Here is a 23595-nt window from a genome sequence, read left to right as displayed (position 1 = left end):
GCACATGAAAAAGCTCTTTGAAAAGTAGAGGACTTTTTTTTTATTCATTTATTCATGAGAGACACACACAGAGAGAGAGAGAGAGAGAGAGAGAGAGAGGCAGAGACACAGGCAGAGGGAGAAGCAGGCTACCTGCAGGGAGCCCGATGTGGGACTGGGACTCGATTCCAGGACTCCAGGATTACACCCTGGGCCGAAGGGAGGCGCTAAACTGCCTAGTCACCCAGGGATCCCCAGATGATTCTTTTTTCAAAAAAATTATCTTGGTTGGTTCAGTGGCTGAACCTGGCTCGTTCAGTGGGTAGAGCATAGGACTCTTGATCTCTGGGTCATGAAGTCAAGCTCCACACTGGGCATAGAGACTACTTAAAAAATAGGAGTAATAAAACAAAAAGGGATGCCTGGGTGACTCAGTGGTTAAACGTTTGTCTTTGCTCGGGGAGTGATCCCAGGGATCCAGGGATCAAGTCTGGCATCTGGCTCCCTGCAGGGAGCCTGCTTCTCCCTCTGCCTGGGTCTCTGCTTCTCTTTCTGTGTCTCTCATGAATAAATAAATAAATAATCTTTAAAAAAATAACAATTATAATTTTTATATAATTTTTAATAATTTGGTGTGTATAGTTGACACACAGTATTACATTAGTTTCATAGTTTCAGGTGTACAACATACCGATTCAACCTCTGTACCCATTTTTTAAAAGAATTTATTTATTTATTTATTTATTTATTTACTTATTGATTTATTTATTTTAGAGAGAGAAGCTCTGTATACATTATGCTATGCCAAGTGCAGCCACCATCCGTCCGCATACACACTTTTACAACAGCATTGACTGTGTTCCTGGTGCTGTACTTTTCATCCCCATGACTTATTCATTCCATAACTGGAAGCCTGTATCTCCCACTCCCCTTCATCTATTTTGCCCATCCGTCCCCTACAAGATGATTCCTTTCAGATAATTGCGTCTCCTGAGAGGGTAAGGCTTCTGTTTGGTCACATAACTATTTCAAGCCCGGGCACCTGTTGCACACGGCAGGTAAATCCATTATCATCTACGGGAGTGTGCCCTCTGGACTTGCAGCCCTGACTTTACTGTTTGCCCTTTAGGTTCTTTCTGTTTCCCTGAGTAACTTTTCAGCAGAGATAAAGGAGACTTGCATGTCACAGGAAAGCCAATGACAGGTCCCCACTATTCTGCAATAAGCTTCTTTCTGATTTGCCAGTTCAAAAATGGGTACCCTTGGGGCACCTGGCTGACTCAGTTGGTAGAGCAAGTGACTGTGGATCTCAGGGTTGTGAATTCAAGCTGCTCACTGGGTGTAGAGCTCACTTAAAAAAAAAAAAAAAAAGGTACACTCCGGACGCCTGGGTGGTTCAGTGGGAGAGCATCTGCCTTCAGCCCAGGGCGTGATCCCGGGGTCCTAGGATCAAGTCCATATCAGGCTCCCTTCAGGGAGCCTGCTTCTCCCTCTGTCAGTGTCTCTGTGGCTGTCTCTGTGTCTCTCATGAATAAATAATTTTTTTTAAATGATACACTCAGTAGGTATAGTTTCCTCCCTAAGTCAGATGACAGAAATCCTCCTTGGAGGTTTTCATTCCTTGATCTAGCCTGGGTAGACCCCGACCTCATGACCACTCCTGGAGACACCTGGCATGTCATTATACTGAACACTGCCTTTGGTCCATTTCTCTTTGAGGAACGCCCACACAGGCCTGATCCCAGGATCCTGAGATCATGACCCAAACAGAAATCAAGAGCCAGATGCTCAACTGACTAAGCCACCAAGGCATCTCGTATTGTGAGTGTGTGTGTTTTTAAAAATATTTACTAGTTTGAGAGAGAGAAACACGAGTAGGAGAGGGAGAGAGAATCCTAACCAGTCTCTATGCTGAGCATGGAGCTGATGCCAGGCTCGATCCCACAACCCTAAGATCATGACCTGAGCTAAATCCAAGAGACACCCATCTGACTGCACCACCCAGGTGCCCCTTGTGTGTGTGTATGTGTTTTAAGTAAGCTCTACATCCAACATGGCACTTGAACTCATGACCCTGAAATCAAGAGTTGCATGCTCTGCTGACTTAACCAGACAGGCACCCCACCACATTTTACTGTTGATGGGCATTTGGGTTATCCAGTTTGGGGTTACTGCAAATATTAGAAAATGTTGACAGGAGCATTCTTGAGTATGTATATCTTTGGGGGAATAAAGGCACACGTTTGTTAGGTAAATACCTAGATGTGGAATGAACTATACATATTTTCAGCTTTAGTGGATAGGGCCAATTTTCTGAAGTGGTTGTGTCAGTAAATGTCTTTAGAGTTCCCTTGCTACCCATTCTCAACCATTGGCATTGTCTCTTTTTAAAATTTTAGGGACTCTGATAGGTGTATGGTGGTATCTCACTGTGGGGTTTGTTGTTTTTTGTTTTTTTTTTTTTTTAAGATTTATTTCTTTTTTGAGAGGGGAGAGAGATGGAAGGGCAGAGGGAGAGGGACAGAGAGAGAGAAAGAGAGAAAATCTCAAGTAGACACCCTGCTGAGCATGGAACCTGACCTAGGGCTCAATCCCACAACCCTGAGATCATGACCTGAGCCAAAACAAAGAGTTAGATGCTTAGTCGACTGTGCCACTCAGGTGCCCCTCGTTGTGGTTTTAATTAGAATTTCTCTTTTGACTAATGAACACATTTTCATATATGCATTGGTGGTTTTCATTTTTATTTACACAAATCACATGAATATATCCTTGTTAGATATAATACATGACTATAAAAATGCATCTGATGCTAAGATAACACATAAAAAAGCTGAAGTTCCCCTAAAACCAATACCCTTCCCAGGTTTGAGCACTGGGCTTGGAGTTTGGAGACCAGAATTGCAGCCTTGGTCTGTCACCGGCTTGTGTGAATTTGAACAAGTCCCATTTCTGGGTCTGTCTTCCATCTGCACAATTAGTGAACTAGATGGTCTCTAAAGACCTCTTTGATGTTCTGATCAAAGTTTCTGTGATTATAAGAAACTTCATGTGGTGGGGGTGGCCGTTTGGCCCTCTAACCACCCTATCCGTTTTCCTTAGTTAACGGAACCCCTGAGGTTTAGCTGGGCTCACGGCTGCCCCACTACAGTCTATCTTTCAACATCCCTTACACAACTAGGTGTGGCCACGTGACTAAGCTCAGACAAGAGCATATGGACAGAAGTGACATGTGCAACTCCCGAGTTGGGCCCTTATAAAGAAGCATCATGCCCCCCACTTTCCCTTCTCTTTCTGGTGACCAAAGAGAGGAGCTAATGGTGAGGCCTGGACTTGTCATCTTTGACCATGTGATGGAAGCCGAGATTTGCTGAGTTAGAACAAGTCAGGAGCCAGAACCCACCATATCATGGACTGGACTGCGTGGGGAGAAACACTTCCATCTAACTATCATTACTTTGGCTTCTATGACCACTGAGCTTGAATCCTAATAGTCACTGGGGTATGACTTTGATCGGTTATCAGGGCAGGGGTTTTTTTTTGGTTTTGTTGTTTTTGTTTTTTTTAGAAGTGACCAGGGGTGCCAAGATCTTAGCAATAGACAGCCACACGGATTTGGGGAAAGCATTCCATGCAAAGGGGACAACAGCAGCAAAGCTCTGAGACTCCACTAGACTTCTGTAGAACGAGGCAGACCTGGTCAATCATGGTGCCACATCTCCCTTGCCAGAGTTTACTGACTGGAGGCCGGTCATGTGACCAGAGCAGGGCCAATCAGAGACCTCTGGAAATGTCCTGCATGGTGGGAAAAGATCTTTCTGGGGGAGCCTAAGTCATAAGGACCATGTGGCTATCAAGTGGCAAAAGCCCATCTCTGAATAAAGCCAAGCTGAGGCAAACCTACAAGAACTAGGAAGGGACGTGGCCTCCATGACAGCCTTTAACCCTAGACCCCACCACACTTGACCTTACTAAAGTCCAGTTATGAAAACTAATCATTTTCTTTTTTTTTTTTTCATCATTTCCTTTTTTTGCTACTGGATTTGTCACTCACAACCAAAATACCTGAAACAATAGAATATGGGGTGCTGCAGATCACAGGCCCTAATACGTGGAACTGGTGGAGTTCGTGTGAGGTGTGGGGTTGGTCAGAATTCCTCCTTTCCTAATTGGGAAATTGGTAGTCAAGGGGCTGGTTAAAATGCCCGTGGTTTGTTGGGACCCTCCGCCATATGCCCAGTGAGGTTGTAGTTTTAGGGATCGTAGTAACAAAGTGAGAATGGTCGAAAGTGTTGGCTGTTGTGGCCTTTGGGAAGGTCCTACAAGAAAGACAAGCTGCCGTCTAAGCAGGCATCTCAGAAGGAAATAAAGTCAAGTCTCGTTAAGAAAGGGCCCGAATGCTCACCACAGGCTGCGGTGCTTGGAAGTCTGAAAATATGCCAGGCTAATGGTGGGAGCAGCTGAGTTCTCTCTGTGCAAGGATAAAATTACCACCAGCAAGGGGAGGGCGCGCAGCAGGAGACTGGGACGGCAGAGGAGCTAGATCCCCGGGACCACCCAAACCCCTCCAGCTTGCCTGCCTGGCTATCGCCTCTGGACACAAAACCTAGCTGGGCTGGAACAGACACTGAGCAGGCACCTCTGGTGACATAACCTGACTCCAGAGGGCACTTCGCTTAGACCATGATGCCTGAGGCACGCTGGCCGTCGGTACACCCCGTTCTAACAGTGTCCCGTTAGATCCTGAATTTGGCTACTGTTTATTGGGAGATGGTGTGGCACAGTGGTTAAGGGCAGAGGCCTTGGAGTTCAACTATGTGGGTTCAAATCCTAGCTCTGATGGCTTCAGTGATGGGGCTCCAGCCCCAGTTCTCTCACATACTAGTTGAAAGGCCTTAGGTGAGTCACAAGCTCTCTAGATAGAGCTCCCTCACTGCAAACCCAAGCTAAATTTAGGGCTCCCCCGCTCTACTGTCTCTTCCAAGCTTCCTCTCTTAGTAAATGGCCCATCAGCCACCGGGAGCTCAAGCCAAGTGCCTCCTTCCCATCTAATGTACCTCCTTCACCCCCACGGTCACCACTCCAGCCCAGGCTACGCATTTTCTCATCTGCACTTTGCCAGTGCTGTCAAACATTTTCACAAGATGCAAACTCGAGCAAGTTGTTCTGTTGCTTTAAAATCCTTCGAATGGCTTTGCTTTCTCTTGGAATAAAGTCTGAAAAGCCTCCCCCATCTTCCTTAAATGCTTTTGAGCCCTGCATACTTTGGGCCTGGTGTCTCTCCCTTCCCAGGCCAGGCCATCTCTTCCTTCGCCCTCCACTGTGCTCCAGCTACAGCAGCTGTGTTCTCCTAGCTCATTCTAGACGCAGAGTTCCCTGTCAGGAATGCTCTTAGCTTGCTTGCTCATCCTTCAGGTGCACCTTAAGTGTCAGCTTCTCGGGGAAGTATGTTTGATACTTCAGACCCAGTCAGGTCCTGGTGACCTCCTTCACAGCCCCTGCCACATCACTGGTGACACATCTGCCCCCTGGTTCTCCTCAAGGAAACTCCTCCTCAGTCCACTTTAACATTTGCTTCTGAGGGGCCTGGACACACACAGAGGTGTTTGCTTCTTGTGGAATTTGTATCTAAAGAGCCAGGTCTGTCTCCCGTCTCCCTATGCCTAGAAGCAGCAGGCCTTGTATTAGCTTGGCAGTGATGAGGCTGGGATGTCCCTGAAGAATCCCCCTTTCCCTCATTCCTGAGCTCAGGGATCAGGGGCCGAGGGGCCAGGAGACAAGATGCCAAGAAGCTAAAAAGCTAACCAGCCAAAGGTCCTGGTCTGGTCAGAGCCCTGAGGCACATCAATAGTTTATCTCCAACAGCATCTAGGTGGGAGTCCCAGGCTCAGGCTCCTTGGACGGGGTGAGATCAGGTCCTCAGGCCAGCTGCAGCTCTGGGGAAGATAACCGGGAATCAGAGGAGGCTGCTCTGCCTACAGGAGCTGCTGGGAGTTTCTGATTCTAAATTTTCAAATGGACTGTATTGCTTAAGATCTGAATTGGGCTTGTTTTGGCCCTAGATTTGGGAATCCTTGTCATCTTGCAGGCAGGCAGGTAGACTTTGCAAAGGCCCTTGGCTGGGCCTTGACTTTTAAGTGGAGAGATAGGAGGTTGTGAGTCTCAGAAGAAAGCACACTTTGGGGAGTTCAAGCCAGAAACCCATGAGGGCACCCTCCTTTCCTCTCATCCCCTGGACTTAAAGCTTAGGTAAAATCTGCTAATTCTGCCTCCAGAATGTATCCTGAATAGGTCTACTCCCTCAGCTCTCCACTGCCACCACCCTGGTCCAGGCCACTGTCAGGGCTCTGCAAGGGCCTCCCCACCGGCCTCTTTCTCATTCCCCCTTCCCTGTTCTCATGGCAGCCGTGTAGGAACAGGGAACACACGTAACTTCTGGTTGAGATCCTCCAGGTGGCTTTCCACCCAATGCAAAATGAGACCGAGCTTCCTACCAGGTACAGAGCCTACCTTTCCAACCTCTGGTCCCGTCGCCACCCTCCGTTTCTGTACCCTGCTTTCAGCAGCCCTCCCACCTCCTTCCACTGCAGGACCTTTGCACATTTTGTGCCATTCTTGTGGCTTCTGATGCACTTTGCTCTGCTTTCCGGAGGATCTTTTCTGGTCCCTTGACCTCATGGAGGGCTTCTTAATCACCCTCTCAAGAGACACCCTTGGTCCGTTATTCTGTCTCAGACCCTTTCTTTCCTTCAAAGTCCTAATTACAATTTGTAATTGGTTTGTTTTCTTGATGACATCTGGCTGCCTATTCTCCTTCATAGATTCCACACAGAAAGACAAGCTGAGACCTGTCCTGCTATATGCTCAGTACCCAGCACCGTGCCTGGACACCAAGCAGATGTTCTCAAATATTCTCTCTTCAACAGAAAAGCCTTTTTGGTGATAGCACCTCCAATCGTCAGGAACTCTCTATTTGCTTCTGAATTTTGATCCTCAGGCAGTGTTTCTGCTCATTAACCAGTAATTCTTCTCTGGGTATATGGCTGACAGCAGAACAGAGGATCTCAGGCGGCCTGGCAGCGTGGGCCTGCGCGGGCGAATCATCTTCCAGTGGAATTGAAGCAAACCTCAACTCTAAACCTGAAGATGTCACTCTAGGTCTCTGGGCCACTGCCCAGCTCCACTGCCAAAGGCCTCGGGCTTTGCAGAGCTTCTCATGATACAAGATGCAACTTGCCCTCCTCTACCCTAATGCTCCAAGCTCCTCTCCTAGGCCTCACCAAGCTTGCACCCTGACCTCCTAGTGGCTTTTAAGCTGAGGCCATGCCAGGAGGAGGAGCCGGGGTGGCGGAGGTGAGCCTCAGTGCTGACCCAGGGGAGGAATGGGGAAGCCTGGGAGGCTTGAGTGGTTAAAATGTGGCAGGCTGGCAGAAAGTACCCAGGGCTGCTGGACACCTGCCAGCGTGTGAATAGGAAGAGGGCACGAGGGCACAGTTCTAAAGCAGCATTTACTTTGGTTTTCACTTCTCCAAGGCCCTGGGACCTTTTAAAAGTCCTAGCTGTTGGTCTTGTGCTCGGTCTCCATCACTCCTCCTTCAGCCACTGCAATAGCTGAGGTGTATAGTAGGTGATGATGATGTCGGCACCTGTGGGGGACAGATGCAGGAAGGGGGAGGAGCCTGGCATCAGCTCTGGGCACCCCTTCGGGGAGACGAGGGCCAAGAGCAGAGATTGGGGGGTGGAAGGCTGCTACCATGAAGGGGCACAGCTCGTGGGCATTATGACATAAGACCAAGCCAACCTCCGGGCAGTTACAGCTCTGCACACCGTGCGACCCTGGGCAAGTCATTTTCGCTTGCTGGGCCTGTTTGCCAACGTATAAGGTGCAAGGCGGGGAAATGAGTAAGCTGTGAGGGCCCTCCCCAGGCTGCATGCACACCAACAAAACCAGCTCCCATTTGCGGAGTGGAGAGCATATGCCAGTGACATATATCATCCTCACTCAATTCTCCGGACAACCACATGTCGGGTGTTTTATCCCCCGTTTGCAGATAAGGACGCTGAGGTTCACGGAAGTGGCTCAGCTAAGGTCTCAAAACCAAAAAGTGACAGAGGGTTCTGCTTCCTTCACTGCTGCATGCTGTGTTCTGCGGTTCCATGTCCCCTCCTCACCCTGTGTCTCTTTAGATCGCTGCTATTTCCAGGCATGCGACGCCAGGCTGTCTCATGACTTTATTTCCCTCTCTGGGCAAAGTGCCCATCAGCCCTGTAGCCCAGGTCAAAAAAACCCCAGCCCTGCCTGTTCACCTGCGCGGCGGAAGGCGGTCATGGCCTCCAGAACAGCAGCCTTGAGATCAAACGCCCCGGCCCGGGCTCCGTGCCACAGCATGGCAAACTCTCCGGAAACGTGGTACACGGCAAGAGGGAGCTCAGGGTGCTGCGGAAAAGCAGTGGGAGGCGGACAGGTGCAAGGGCGGAACCTCTGGGAGTGTCCCTTCCTCCCAACCGGTGAGCATCTTGAGCCCCATGCCCTGTGTCACTACTGCTGGCAGCCTGACACATTTTTTTTTTTTTTAAAGACTTATTTATTAGGACGTCTGGGTGGCTCAGTGGTTGAGCATCTGACTTCGGTTCAAGGCGTGATCCCCGGGTCCAGGGATCGAGTCTCGCATTGGGCTCCCCGTGAGAAGCCTGCTTTTCCCTGTGCCTGTGTCTCTGCCTCACTCTCTGCCTCTCATGAATAAATAAAATCTTAAAAAAAAAACAACTTATTTATTTTAGAGAGGGAGGGGGGTGGGGCGGGGCAGAGAGAGAGAGAGAAGCCTAAGCAGGCTCCCCGCTGGGCCAGAGTCCGATGACACTTGATGACACTTGGCCCCATGACCCTGACTTGAGAGTTGGACACTCAACCGACTGAGCCACCCGGGCGCCCCAGCCTGGCCCATTCTTGAACGGTGAAAGCACAGCAGCTTAAAGGCCCTGCGCGCCCTGGGGCAGGTGGCTCCGAACTCAGAGGGTCTGTCAGTCCGAGATCCCAGAGCCCGCAGACAAGCTCCCTCGTCTCCCTGGGCCCCCGCTTGTCTAGGCTCTCCTGCTCACCTTGTCCTTGACCTCCCGCACGACGTCCAGGTAGGGCATTCCCGGCTTCACCATGAGCATGTCGGCTCCTTCCCGTACGTCCCGGGCCTATGGGAGGAAGTACCGTGTGGGGCACGCGCAGGAGGTGAGCCGGGAGGGGGACAGGCCGGTGGGGCTCCCGCACCAGTCACGGTCACTCACCACTGCTCGGAGGGCCAGGCCCCGTGCTCCCGGTGGCAGCTGGTAGCAGCGGCGGTCTCCAAAAGCCGGGCTGGACTGCGCCGCGTCCCTGGGAAGCAGAGGCGTCAGTGGGGGTGCTCCAGCTTGGGCTAACGGGCCAGGGGTTTGAGAGCAGACCCCTGCCAATCCCCACTCACCGGAAAGGTCCGTAGAAACAGGATGCAAATTTGGCACTATAGCTCATCACTGACACCTGTGGGCAGACAACGAGGGTGGAGGTTTCAGATGTCCCCGGGTGAAGTGACAGGGAAAGACAGGATGTAGGCTTTGGTCTAGTCCCAGTAAAGCTCTGAGTCTCCATTGAGTGGGATCCCAAAGGCCTCGCCAGGGCTGTCTGCACTTCTGTGATGCTTAGCAGATACGGGGGCAGGGCTGGCCCAGGCTTTCTCCTTACCTTCCCCACACCCCCCGCCACGCTCCCTGCCCCTACCCTGTTGCCAAGTCCATGTGCCATCAGAGCCTCCTTGATGGCTTCCACGCGTCCGTCCATCATGTCCGATGGGGCTACCACCTGACATCCTGAGGGGCAGAGGGTGGCCTTCAGAACTCTGGGACCCGCCTGTCCACTCTGCTACCTCCCTGCCCCGGAGCTGCTCACTCACCTGCCTTGGCATAGGCCAGTGCCACTTCTGCTAGCCGCTGGCGGCTCTCCTCAGCCAGGAAGGCCCCATTCTTGCTCAGGAGCCCTGCAGGGACAAGCAGCTGGGTTTGGGGGAGCATCTTGGCCCCCGGCCCACCGCACCCAAAGGGGGACTAGGTAGTGGGAATGCAGGTGGCAGCAGGGCTGGTGGAGGGCGGGAGCTCACCACAGTGACCATGGGAGGTGTAAGGGCACAGGCAGACGTCGCAGGCCACCAGAAGGCTGGGGAACGTCTTGCGCAACAGGCGGATGGCCTCGATAGCTGGGGAGTCCTCGGAGTCGGCTGCCGAACCCCGCTCATCCTAGTGGTGGCGGGGGGACACAGGGAACACATGCTCCGTGAGGCCCCCAAGAACCAGGACGGCCAGACCTTACAGGGTGAAGCTCCCTGCATGGGGTCACAGGCAGGACAGTCCCCATTTTGCACAGACCTGCCCAGTCAGGGTGTCATAGCCCTACTTATTAGCTTCCTGTCCCTACGTGGGTGCTATCATTGGGGGGGGGAGCGTGCCCCCTCGCCCTCCCCCAGAGCAGCCTAAGGCCATAACGAGGACGTGATCAGTGCGGGAGCTCAGCTCACCCTCACCCTACCCTCCTGTGACCCTCCACTGTCCTCCCCTCGAAGCTACTTCTGCTTCTCCACCTTGGGGACTCTGCTGGGGACTCCAAAGACCAGGACACAGCGCAGGCCCTCTTCCACCAGGGGCTTCAGCATCTCTTCCAGCCGGTTTACACCATACCTGCGTGGAGGTGGGGCAGAGGGGCTGAAAGAAGGTAGGAGGCAGGCAAGGGTCTCCCTCACCACCCTTTAAGAGCCAAGCTGCAGCCGGTACCAGGGGGGTTCAAGCCCCACAGCACAGGGAGGGGTGGGAATACTCCCACCAAACAGATGGAAAAACCGAGGCCTCCCGGAAGTAGCTGTGGAAGGCCCCCCAAGGTTCTCACTGAACTCCCATTTGCAGCTCAGCTCTCCTTTGCAATGGCCTCTGCTATGATGCTGCTATGATGTTTCCGGTCATGAATGGGTAGCTCATCCCTTTATGAGGCTGCCTCTTCTGTTCTGGAACAACCTTGTCCCTGAGAAAAACCCATCTCTCTACTGAGCTGAAGTGAGCTTCTCCGGGTCTTCTACCTCTGGGTCTGCTTCCAGGCACCTCCAGCTGGGAAATCTGTCCCTCCATCCTCCCCGGGCCCTCCCCACCACATCTCCTACCTGGCCACTCCTGGGAGGCTGCTGATGGGCTGTACATCATCAGGAACGTCCCTGCAAGAGTGGGGGGCTGGGCTATGGACTGGTAGCCATGGGAAGGGCCAGTGGTGAGGGAGGGTCTGGGAGGGGTAGTTGGGGAGATGGGAAGGAGCATGGATGTGGGGATGGAGGGGGGAGGTTGGGGTCCAGTGTCTGGTTCCCTGCCTGGCCAAGCCCAGGGCCTGAAATAATAACAGGAACAAGAGTGACAGTGACAACAGAAGCAACTGGACTAAAAGAACACTTAATCATACGAAGGAGTCAAGCGGCTATGAACTTGGGATTCTGAAGGCAGAAGGCCCTTGCCTGCGATCCCAGCCACCTGGCTGGGTGACAGTGCCAAGTGGAACCATTCTTTGAGCCTTGGCCCTTCATCTGTATTTGGGTGGATTTGTTCATTCATTCGACAAATACCGAGCGCTTATCACGCACAGGTACCATTCACTCTCTGGAGATACAAAGTGAACGAAACAGACACAAATCCCTGCCCGCGTGGAGAGGACACGGTAGGGGCTAATATCCATACTGTGCTCCTATGAAAACTGTCAGGGCTGAAGGAGATAATCCACGGAAGCTTGCTCAGCAGAGCACCCGGTACACAGTAAGCGCTCAATAATGTCAGCCATCGCTATCATGAATAATCGTGACTGCCACCTCTCACACAGACATATAGCTCTTTACAATCTACAGGACAAGCCTTCTCAGCTTCTGGCTTAGTGCAGAGCTTAGGATAGCGGACCAGGGAAATACTATTCTTAGTTTTCAAATGGGAAGACAGTTCTTTTCAAGGTTTGCTCGATTCCTAAGACGGTTGTCCTTAACCCACTCTCTTTCACACACATACACACTCTTTCTCACACTCACACACACACCCTGCAGATCAGAGGCCTGCACCATTCCTGGGGACTTACGTGACAAAGATGGGGTAGATGAGGTTGGAGGCACTGAGGGTCGTGGCGGCTGTCTGCCAGGTGCGGAGCAGCGGGTGGAAGTAGCCGCTGTGCAGGACCGACTGGGGCTGCATGGTGGGCAGCGGGATCACGGCACCTGGCTGGTGGGAACCGCAGGCTCCTGAGCGGTGGCTGCACACTCAGCTCTGGGGCGGGGCGGGGGGGCAACAGGAAGCACATGAGACACAGTCCCTGTCCCCAGGAGATGGTCAACCCCCCCACTCCTGGACTCCTGCCTCTTCTGCTCTCTGGCCAGCGCCCCTCCTAGTGTGGCTCACCAATCCCTGCTGCTCTGAGGCAGGGTTAGGCAGAGGAAGGGAAGTAGGCCCTTTGGAAACTTCCTGAGCTGTGGGACTCTAATAATCTCAGATCTGGGCTTGCATTTTATATGGTCTCTTTTTCTTTTTTTTTTTTTTTCGGTCTCTTTTTCTAAAATAACCTTTCTCTAGCAATTCGATACAATTTTTTTTTTTTTGTATTTTATAAAAAAATCAATATGCAATGGATTGGAAATTAGGATGAGAAGCACTGACCTAGCCAATATTTAAACTTTGTTTATTCCATGAAAAATGCTCATGTGATTGGCAGAAATTTTATTTTTAAAAATATTTTTATTTATTTCTTCATGAGACACACAGAGAGAGGCAGAGAGAGAAGCAGGCTCCCTGCAAGGAATCTGATGTGGGACTTGATCCCAGGAGCCTGGGATCACGACCTGAGCCGAAGGCAGCGCTCAGCCTCTGAACCACCCAGGTGTCCCGCCTCCTGTAATTCAACCTCTAGAGAAAAACACTGTTCACACCTTGGTACAGAGACTTCTTGTCAGGCACAACCTACACTAAGAGGATTAAACAGCACCGGCCGACAGACAGACAGACCCTCCGTAGGGTGGTCTTTTCCAGCCTGAGAGCCTCCTGCTGTTCCCCAGCACAAACCACCCTTGGCTGATTTCTGGTTCTGCTCACCCCGTTCCCTTTACCTGAAACGTTTGTGGGCTCTCCACAACCTCTCACCCCCAGATCCTACCCGGTGCCCACCTTCCCTCCCCCACCGAAGCTCCTCTCGCCCAGATCATAATCTCTCTTACATAACAGCTCTTTCTGGATCTACTTTATCTCATTCCAGTAGACAGAGCTTCTGCAGGGCAGGATCCACAGTGAGTTCATTTCTGCCTGCCCACCCCCCTCACCCCTGCCCAGCACCCTGGCACACGGTAAATATTTAACTACATAACTACTTATTGCCTTAAATATCCAGTAAGTGATATAAGACAGAAGGAAGCTGAGGCGGGGGGGCGGTGCCTGGGTGGCTCAGTGGGTGAAGCATCTGCCTTTGGCTTGAGTCATGATCCCAGGGTCCTCGGATCCCAGCTCCCTGCTCAGTGGGGACCCTTCTTCTCCCTCTCCTCCTGCTTTTTAAAAAATAAAAATCTTTAAATCTTTTAAAAAATATTTTATTTATTTATTCATGAGACACACACAGAGGCAGAGACACAGGGAGGAAGAGGAACAGGCTCCATGCAGGGAGCCCGAGGCGGGACTCGATCCTGGGACTCTGGGATCACGCCCTGAGCCCAAGGCAGATGCTCAACCACTGAGCCACCCAGGCATCCCTAAATAAATAAAATCTTAAAACAAAACAAAAAAGAGGGAAGCTGGGGCATTAACACTTGTTTCTTGAGCACCAGGCCATGCTGGGCACCTGCACACACCATTTCTCACCCAGGTGGCACTATGGTCCAGGCTGATGGAGGGCTCAGGGAGGAGCTGCCCTAAGTGAACCATGAGTTTGGAGGCTGGAAGAAGCTTGCTGGAAATAGTCGGGGGGCTTCAACTTGGTTTTTCAGGATGCGTGGGTTCAGCTTGGCAGAGGGAAAGGGGAGGATGTTCCCTTAGGAAGGGAAGAAAGGGGCCAGGGTAGGGAAGGAGGACTGGCTGTGGGCTGTTCTGAGGCTGAAAAGGCAACTCTTTAGGGGAGGGGACAAGAGGGGACCACTGAGGGCAGGGAAGATGAGCAGGGGTGGGGGTGCAGCCTACTGAGAGGCTCAGAACCAGGAGCAGAGTGGATGGAGCAGAGGGGCACACACACTGCGGGGCCGAGGGGAGGAAAGGGAAGGGCTGTCACGAGGCAGCCGAGAGCCAGTCTCTTGGGGCGGATGCTCTGAGCATGTGGGACCCACAGAGCAATGGAGACAGGGATGAGGCAGGAACAGGGTGGCGGGGCGCTGAGCTTTCAGAGGTGCCTGGGGAAATACCCAGTAAGGGGGTGGAAAAGCTACCAGATATTTCCTTGTATGGGGTCCAGAGAAGGGCAAGGACGCATTCAAGGTCACACTTGGTGAGTTAGGAGGCTGTAAGGGCAGGCCTAGAAACCCCGTGTGTCATCCTCCAGGTGGGTGGTGGGGGTCCCCTAGGACACTGATAATGCCTTTCTCCCCAGTCTCTGGGGTCCCTTTCGCTCCCTCCCAACCAGCTCAGGGGCCCATTTTATCCAGTTCCCCTCCTTGGCAGGGCGGGCTGGGGTTATCAGGAGCCACACAGAGACCCACCTACTACCACACCCCTAGGCCAGCCGTATCATCTGACACAGAGGCAAGCCAGGCCCTCCAAAGTCGTTCCGACCCCCAAACGAGCAGTCATTCAGCACACAGAAAGTCCCACGTGCCCATTTTGCACGTGCCCATTTTGCCCTGACATTTGCTGTCAGGTCGGCTGGGGGTCAGCTCACCTCGGAGAGGTTAAGCCCCTCGCCCAAGACCACACAGTTGGTCAGTAAATGAGCCAGAATTTGAATCTGTTCTGGACAATGAGTACTCGGTTTTATCTACCATCCCCCCGACACTGAGGAACACTTGATTCAGCGAGCAGGTCTCTGCCTATGTGATCTGCCCGGTGGGTCAGCGAGGTGGAGGACGCACAAGAGAAAAACATCCCGAGCCTTGTGTTATGTGCTGGGCACGGGCCTAGGTGCACATGCATCTCATTTCACCGCAGAGATTATTCTGGCTCTTAGTGATAAGGAGACAGAGGCTCTGAGAGGTTAAGTGACTTGTTCCATGTTGTTCTAGAGAGTCAAGTCAGATTTTGAGCTCATCTCTGATCCACTTCCCAGAGAACTACCTGTATTTTATTTTATTTTTTAACATTTTATTTATTTATTCATGAGAGACACAGAGAGAGAGAGGCTGAGACACAGGGAGAGGGAGAAGCAGGCTCCATGCAGGGAGCCCGAAGCGGGACTCGATCCCAGGACCCCAGGGATCATTACTTGAGTCAAAGGCAGACGCTCAACCACTGAGCCACCCAGGCGTCCTGAGAACCACCTTTATGGCTTCTGGAATCCAAAACTGCATTCTACTGGCCTCAACTACCCACCTGTTTTAGAAGCCTGGGTGAACAAATGCCTTCTGCTTATCAGAAGCAGCAGAGCACGGCTGCCTAGGGGCTTTGCAGCTCAAATTTTACCACGAGGTGGCGGGAGGGTTGGTGATAGGGGCAAGGGAGTGGGGTGAGGGTGGAAGAGGTAGGTCTGACTAGGGCAATTCTTGTTTCTGTTTCTTTAAATAATGTTTGGGTTAGGGAGAAATTTGCTTTGAGAAACAGGTGTCAGTGCTGAGAAAATTTGAACTCAGGAAAATCGCCAATCCTGTTCATCTCACACATTCTGAAGCGGGAAATGAGGAGCCGAGAAGTACAGGATTTGCTTGACATCACACGGTGAGTCAGGTACAGAGGTGGATTTGACCAGGAATCTCTCCCAGCTTCGAGTCCCGTGCCCTGTCACCTCAACCACACAAGGTCATTCTGTCACAACAGGCACTTAATAAATACCACCGAAGAGAAAAACAGCCCTTGAGCCAGACTTGCTTGTTTGCAGAGCGAAACCCATGCCAAGGTTTTGCTTCGCAAAAAAAGTCCCTCAGGATTGGGAGATTTCCACACATTTGGGAGGGCACTTCTTCCAAATTAAGGGAACTTCCAAGCCACAGCTTAAATCCTATGACACTTCACTGAAGCAAGAGCAAGTCACCAGGGCACCCAGCACCTCTGCTCACCCACATTAGACTAGGTTAGCTTAGCTGGAAGGCAGTACAGGGCGGTGCAGAAAGAACCTTGTTTCAGGATCCCATGGTCCCACGTCTGCTCTGTGCCCTGTGTGTCACTTTGGGCAAGGTTGCTGGCCTTTCAGAGTCCTTATTTCATAATCTATAAAATGGGACTGATACCATCAAGCTTGCAAAGCTGAGGAAATTAGATTAGAGATAGGAGGTACGTGCCTGGCACTGGGTAGCAGCCCAGTAAACGTGCAGCTACTTTTATCATCATTAGGAGAAGTGAGCTGGAAATAGACCCCCTGGAGTCATCACAGCTGTGCCTTCCGCACCACCCCAGAAGGGAGAACTTTCACTCAAACCCGTGTGGCCGCAGGGTCTTCCAAGATATCTCCAGTGGGGTCCCTGCCTTCCAGCAGCTTCTATGGTGAGGAGAAATGATCACCACACTGACACTACAGGAGAGGGGTGGACTAGATGTTATCTGTGGGAGGGGCCTGTGTCTCCAGGTGTCAAGCATGGCTTCATGGAAGAGGCAGTTTTGCAGACTGATGGTGAAGGCATCTCCTCCTTAGATGGCAACTTTCCCAATCTGGGCCCTAAGAGCTGCCACCGTGGGAAGGGGGGTTAGAAGAGCTGCGAGCCTGAACACCCCCTTCACACCACCCCAGCCCCAGGCTCAGGCTCATGCTGTGTTCTGCTGAGGATTTCAGAGGCTGTGCTATTGGAGAGAAAGTTGGGAGCTGCTGCCAACTCTGGCAGGCCCTGCAGCTGGCTGGGGAGGAGGCAGTCAGGAGGGCCAACTAAGGTAGAAGGTGGCCAAGGGCTGAGAAATCCAAAGCCCCAGAAGGGCTCAGGAAAGCAGCTGTCAGGCAGGTCTGAGAAGGGCCCAACTGCCTGCCTGTTTATTCAACCAGCATTTCCTGAATATCTACCCTGGGCCTGCCCCAGTGCTAGATACAGGGATTAAAGAGAAGCAGGAGACAGGGGACCCAGGCCTTGACCTAGGGCTTTGAAGAGCCCAACCTCTTCTGGGTTTAGCCATCTGGAGCTACAGGGAGAATGTGCCAGTTCCACAGACTCCCAGAACATCTTGGCTAGGAAGCTCCTTAAAGCCTTTTGACTACGTCATTGAAATGATGGTGAAACTGGGCTCAGAGAAAAGACGGACACTGGCCCAAGGTCAGGCAAGGGGTCAGTGGTAGATCTCGAGGTCAGAATCCAAGCCTTCAGCAGCCCAGTTCTCAGCCCACCATTAGCCCTTGATACTTGAAGTACAGACTTCAGAGCAGCTACCAGCAGAGGTGGGCTGGTGGAGAAGGGGGGTGTAGGGGGGAGGGAGGATGTGGACCCTGGACTCGCCTGCAGCTTTACGTGTGTGGGTTTTGGAGTCTGCAGACGTGGGTTCAAACCCTGATTCCGACACTTTTCTAGCTGTGGGAGTTCAGTTTCTGCACCTGGTAAATGGGCGCGTTCTCCTACCGACCTCAACGGGCTGTGGTCGCCTTAATGGGCCAATGGATGGGGCTTCTGTAGAAGCGCAGCACACAGCGCCTGTTCCTGCCTCCACTTCCGTCCCTCATCCTTCGGGGCACTTCGGGCTGCTGTGTACTGCTGGGCAGTGTCCACGGGCCGCCAAGGGAGTGGGCCCCAGGCAGGAGGGGACGGTCCGGAGCCGGTCCCCCCAGGGCTGCGGCCACGCTCCAGCCCCGCGCGGCTGCAACCCAAGCCCGCTGCAGCCGAGCAACCTACGCCCGAACAAGGGCTGCACAAGGACAGTGTCCTCGGCTGCACCCGCGAGGGGGTGACGGGGCCCGGGGACGCCGGGCTCTCGGTGCCACCGCCCCCACCTCCAAGGGCGCCAGCCCCCGGAGCCCGGCCCCCGCTCACCTGCTTCCCCAAGGGCTCGGGGCCGCCGCTCCCGCCGCCGCCGTAGCTCCTTCCAGTCTCCCGGGGCCCGTGCGGGGGCGGGGCGGCTCGCCCGGAAGCAGCTCCCCCCCGCCGCGCCCCGCCCCCGCCGGCGCGCAGGCCACGCCCCCTGCGGCCGCTTCGCCCGCGGGCTGGTCAGCTCGCGCGGAGGCCCCGCCCACGCCCGGGGAGGCCTGGCCAATCGGGTGCGCGGAAGGGCTGGCGGGCCCACGCCCCGCCCCCCGGGGCCCCGAGCTCGGGTGCCGGAAGGCCCGCCGGAGCCCACGTGGGGGCGCGGGGCCGCTGCGGCGGGGCCCTGGCAGAGGGAGGGGACGCGAGGCGGTTGCAGCCCCGAGGTTCCCCTTACCGTCCTCCCCTTCCCAGCCTGCGCATACTTGGCGCTGCTTCATTGTTGAAAGAATAATTGGGGGTTTGGGGGTTAAGGACATTAAAACAACACCTTAGATCTCGGGGTCCTGCAATCGAGCCCCGCGTTGGGCCCCCTGCTCAGGGTGAAGTCGGCTTCTCCCTCTCTCGCTCCTCCCTGCTTGTGCTGTCAAATAAATGCATCTTTAAAAAAAATAAAAATAAGGCAACCACAACAACAACAACAACAAATAAAGCAACACCTTAATGCCCAACACAATAGCTAAGTCCATTTTTGCAGACTGAATATTTTAAAGCTGTCGAGATCAGCACCAGGCTGCCTTCCAGGTTTTCAGAGAAAATTAATTCCAGCGTAATTACTCAGGGCCTGCTCGGGGTATCATGGATGGAGAGATGTGATGTGATGTGAAAGGTATGGGCGCTCCGGAAAAGCGCCAAGTCTAATGGGGGCATCAAACGGATCTGGATGGGTACAGTGTTAGATCTGACGGCAGGTCTGGGGGGGGGGGTTGGGTAGAGTATGTGCAGAGGCAGGAGGGAACCGGTGAGGCTTGGGGCTTGGGGGAGCTAGTAGGATTGGGTGGGTGAAGTAGGGGTGGAGATTAGGACCTTAGTAAAGGAATGCCTCCATAAAGGTGCATCAGGGATTCTGGAAAAGCTGACTTTGACTTGCTAAGGAGGCCAGGGGGCTGATCATATTACACTTCCTTTCAGATTTTCTCAAAATCAGTACTCCAAACCTGTTTTTTTGTTTTAATTCATGAGAGACAGAGAGAGAGAGATTGGCAGCGACACAGGGAGAAGCAGGCTCCATGCAGGGGGCCTGATGTGGGACTCGATACCAGGACCCCAGGACCACACCCCCGGCCAAAGGCAGGCAGTTAACCTCTGAGCCACTCAGGCGTCCCCTCCAAACCTGTTTTAAAAGGTAGAGAGAAAAAATAAATAAATAAATAAATAAAAAATAATAAATAAAAGGTAGAGAGGCTTAAAGCTGGGGAAATTTGACCTGCGTAATTTCCAGCTACTAGAGCTCTGATCTGTGGCCAAATGAGGGAGATGGTAGAAATGAAGTCATATTTTTTTGTGCATTTATGAGTCAGGGACAGTACCTAGCGTTTTGCATTCACTTATCTAATTTGGATGAGAACTATGTTACTACCCTCATTTGACAGACTAGGAAGACAATCTCCAGGGAGATTAAATAATTTGCCCTATGTCACACTGACTTTCTCTGCAATGCCTGCTAGTTAGGTTCCTTCAACTCATAGGGGTAATTAGTTTATATTCCCTGTGCATTTCTTTCATGACACCTGTTCCATCTCTGAGTTTATTGATAATTAAGCATAATTAGGACCATCTACCTCAAAGAGCCCCCAAAGAGTGAGAAACTTAAGAATGCTGTTTGGTGTAATCTATTTTTCACATGTCTCTTATTCTTGGCAGAAAGACCTGCTTCCATTCTCCACCCTGCAGGAGTGGCGGGAGTGGCGGGAGGGCAGTAAGAGGGAGAGAGAGAAAGAGAAAGGGAGAGGAGCAGACTCTCTGCTGAGCAGGGAGCCTGATGAGGCTTGATTCTAGGACTTTGGGATCAAAACGTGAGCCAACCAGGTGCCCTTAAATCTTTCAGTCTTATCCATAAAAAGTATTGTGAATGCAACAATATGAATAAATCTTAAATAAAATGTTGAGCAAAAGGAGTCAGACTAAAGAATACATATTGTATGATTCCATTTATAAGAAATACAAATCAGGCAAAATTCACTTGTACTGTTGGAAGTCAGGATAGTGATTACTGTTGGGGAAGATAGGGAGTGCCTGGGAGACCATAGGGGCTTTCTAGGGCGCTGGTCATGCTTTTTATTGATCTGAGTGTTAGTTACATGGATATGTTTGTGCAAATTCATCAAGCTTTACATTTATCTGCACCATTTAATATGTTATACTTTATTTTATTTAATATTTTTAAAAGATTTTATTTATTCATGAGAGACACACACACAGAGAGAGGCCCAGAAACAGGCAGAGGCAGAAGCAGGCTCCATGCAGGAAGCCGGTTGTGGGACTTGATCCCGGACCCCAGGATAATGCCCTGAGCCAAAGGCAGACACTCAACCTCCACCGCTGAGCCACCTAGGCGCCCCAGTATGTTATACTTTAATAAAAAGTAACAACAACAACAAAAACCCCCACTGGACTATTGTGAGTGCTTCCCAGGCAGGTATAGGGCCTTGTGCTAAACGCTGTGAAGTGAGTAACAATAGAGATTAGTGGTTGCCAGGGGCTGGAGGGAGGGAAGCATGGGGTCTAAGTGCTTGACAGGTACAGGGTTTTTCTGGGGTGATGAAAACATTTTGGAACTAGAGAGAAGTGATGGTTGCGCAACATTTTGAATGTGCTAAATGCCCCACATTGGTCATATAATTTTATGTTCTGTGAATTTCATCTCAATTAAAAGATAAAATGGGGGCGGCACTTGGGTGGCTCAGTCAATTGGGCAGCAGCCCTTGGTTTTGGCTCAGGTCATGATCTCAGGGTGGTAGCTCAGCCTGGTGTTGGCAGGAGGCTCCACACTCAGCAGGGACTCTGCTGGAGATTTTCTCTCCCTCTCCCCCTGCCCCTCCCCCTGCTCACTCACTCTCATATAAGTAAAATCTAAAAAACAACAACAACAACAACAACAAAAAAAACAGGGATCCCTGGGTGGCGCAGCAGTTTGGTGCCTGCCTTTGGCCCAGGGCGCGATCTTGGAGACCCGGGATTGAATCCCATGTCGGGCTCCCGGTGCATGGAGCCTGCTTCTCCCTCTGCCTATGTCTCTGCCTCTCTCTCTCTGTGTGACTATCATAAAAAAAAAAAAAAAAAAAAAAATTAAAAAAACAAAACAAAACAAACCCTGGTCTTAAAAAAAAAAGAAAAAAAATCGGTTCACTGAATGCAATGTGGTATTCTGGAATGGATCCTGGAACAAAAAAGGGCATTAGGTTTTTTTTGTTTGTTTGTTTTTGTTTTTGTTTTTTTTTAAAAGGGCTAGTGAAAAAACCGGTGAAATACAAGTAATTTGGTATTTGGTAGTTTTTTCTTCAGTTTTAACAAATGTACCTTGGTTATGTAAGATGTCAACATGAGGGAAAGCTGGGTGATTACATGAGAACTCTGCACTCTGCAACTTTTCTGAAAACTAAGATTGTTCAAAAGTAAAAAAAGTTCATTAAAGAAAAAAAAAAGAAAGAAAGAAATAGTAGCAAAGTCACACACAGGGCCGCTAGAATAGGATCCTAGCTTTCATAAATAAATTGGTGGTAAGATCTTGAGCAAGTCACTTCTCTCTGATGAGCCTCAATTTCTCATTGGCAAAAATCGGATTAGGTTGCAAAAGTAATTTCTTATTTTTTTAAAGATTTTATTTATTTATTCATGAGAGACACACAGAGACGCAGAGACACAGGCAGAGGAAGAAGCAGGCTCCATGCAGGGAGCCGGACGTGGGACTCGATCCTGGGTCTCCAGGATCATACTCTGGGCTGAAGGTGGCGCTAAACAGCTGAGCCACTGGAGCCGCCCTAAAAGTAATTTTTTAAAATAAGATTTTATTTATTTGAGAGAGAAAGAGCATGCACACACAAGTGGGGGAAAGGGCAGAGGGAGATGCAGACTCCCCATGGAATTGGGGAACCCCATGCAGGGCTGGATCCCAGGACCCTGGGATCATGAAGTGAACCTGAAGTTGGATGCTTAACTGGGCCACATGGGGGCCCCAGTAATTTAAAAAATCTCTATACTCGATATAGGGCTCAAATTTATAGCCCTGACATTGAGTTGCACACTTTGCTGACTGAGCCCCTCAGATACCCCTGAAAATGTAATTTTGCACTGGTAAAAATGGTAACCTTTCCACCCTCCAAATCTAGATCAGAATCTGGAGGCATGAAGGGCTGTGGCTTACAAAAGATGAGATTTTTGCCTTACCTTAGTAAGCAACCTTCAAAATTCAGATACCACCACAGGAATGTTAAAGGTGTGCTTGGAAAAAACTAGTTGATAACCTCAGATTTTTCCTTTTTTTTTTTAAAGTCATTTCTAGGGACGCCTGGGTGATTCAGTGGTTGGGCATCCACCTTTGGCTCAGGTCGTGATCCCAGAATCCAGGATTGAGTCCCGCATCGGGCTCTTTGTGGGGAGCCTGCTTCTCCCTGTGTCTCTGTCTCTCATGAATCAATAAAATTTTAAAAAAATTTTTACACCCAGTGCAGGGCTCAAACTTACTACCCTGAGGTCAAGACTCAGGCTCTACCAGCTGAGCAACCCAGACACCTCTTAAATTCTGTGGTTTTAAGTCAGAATTCCCATTCCCAGGAAAAAGTTCGGGAAGACCTAAAGCCATGTGGAGATAGTTCTTTCGGGGGATGCATTAACTGGAGACTTACAAGATAGTAGAGACAGATTGGAATAGATGGTGAGGCAAGCCCTCCGCAAGCAGGTTTTGTGTACCAGGTTTAAGTATGGATTAAATGGAAGCAGTGATGGCCTAGAACATAGCAATGTTCCAGGATGATCCACTTGGCAAGCAGTACTTGGGGGAAGTTGGGGGGCAGCAGACAGGTGGCAGGACACAGTTCAAAGAAGCCACAGTCCAGAGGGGACTTGAGAACTTAGCTGAGTGGTGCTCATGGGAATTAGGAAAGGATGTTTCTGCTGTGGACAGGGAAAAAGCCACCAGATCTAATGACTCCTGGGGTTGCAAGTTTAAGGAATGTTATTTATAAATTCGTGACTTGAAAGTTATGTAGATTAGAGGTAATAAAGCATTGTGGTTGACATCATGAAGGTAAAAGTTCTCCTTTATAGGATTTCAGAGTTCATACTTGAAAGCATGTAGGACAGTACCAAACACACAATAGGGACTCATTAAGCAACTAGTAACCATAGGGTGCCCAGCAGAGCCATAGAAAAGCTCTTGTCGTGGTCGAAGAGCAACATCTGCTGGTCATCCAAGGCAACGCAGGATCCCAGATTTACAAAGACCTGGCCCAGTCTACCTTCCAAAAACCATATAGGGATGATCAGTGAGGGTCCTCCCCAAAAACATAGTATAAACAAACAAGATGAAACA

General features: G+C 51.0%; 1 protein-coding gene across 1 annotated transcript; it reads right to left on the bottom strand.

The window, feature by feature from the left end:
- Window positions 1-7468: 7468 nt before the first annotated feature.
- On the bottom strand, window positions 7469-18207 carry ALAD (aminolevulinate dehydratase). Its single transcript, XM_041762528.1, has 12 exons — window positions 18078-18207; window positions 12098-12282; window positions 11151-11201; window positions 10581-10677; window positions 10104-10239; window positions 9900-9983; window positions 9728-9816; window positions 9435-9490; window positions 9259-9346; window positions 9079-9165; window positions 8287-8416; window positions 7469-7625 (listed from the first exon to the last, which is right to left on the bottom strand). Exons 2-12 carry the CDS (start codon window positions 12208-12210, stop codon window positions 7564-7566), a joined length of 993 nt encoding a protein of 330 aa, XP_041618462.1. The 5' UTR covers window positions 12211-12282; window positions 18078-18207; the 3' UTR covers window positions 7469-7563.
- Window positions 18208-23595: the final 5388 nt, after the last annotated feature.

The sequence above is a fragment of the Vulpes lagopus genome, chromosome 7 (genome assembly GCF_018345385.1).
Source record: "Vulpes lagopus strain Blue_001 chromosome 7, ASM1834538v1, whole genome shotgun sequence".
Lineage (NCBI taxonomy): Eukaryota > Metazoa > Chordata > Mammalia > Carnivora > Canidae > Vulpes > Vulpes lagopus.
This window is presented reverse-complemented; position numbering and strand designations above follow the sequence as displayed.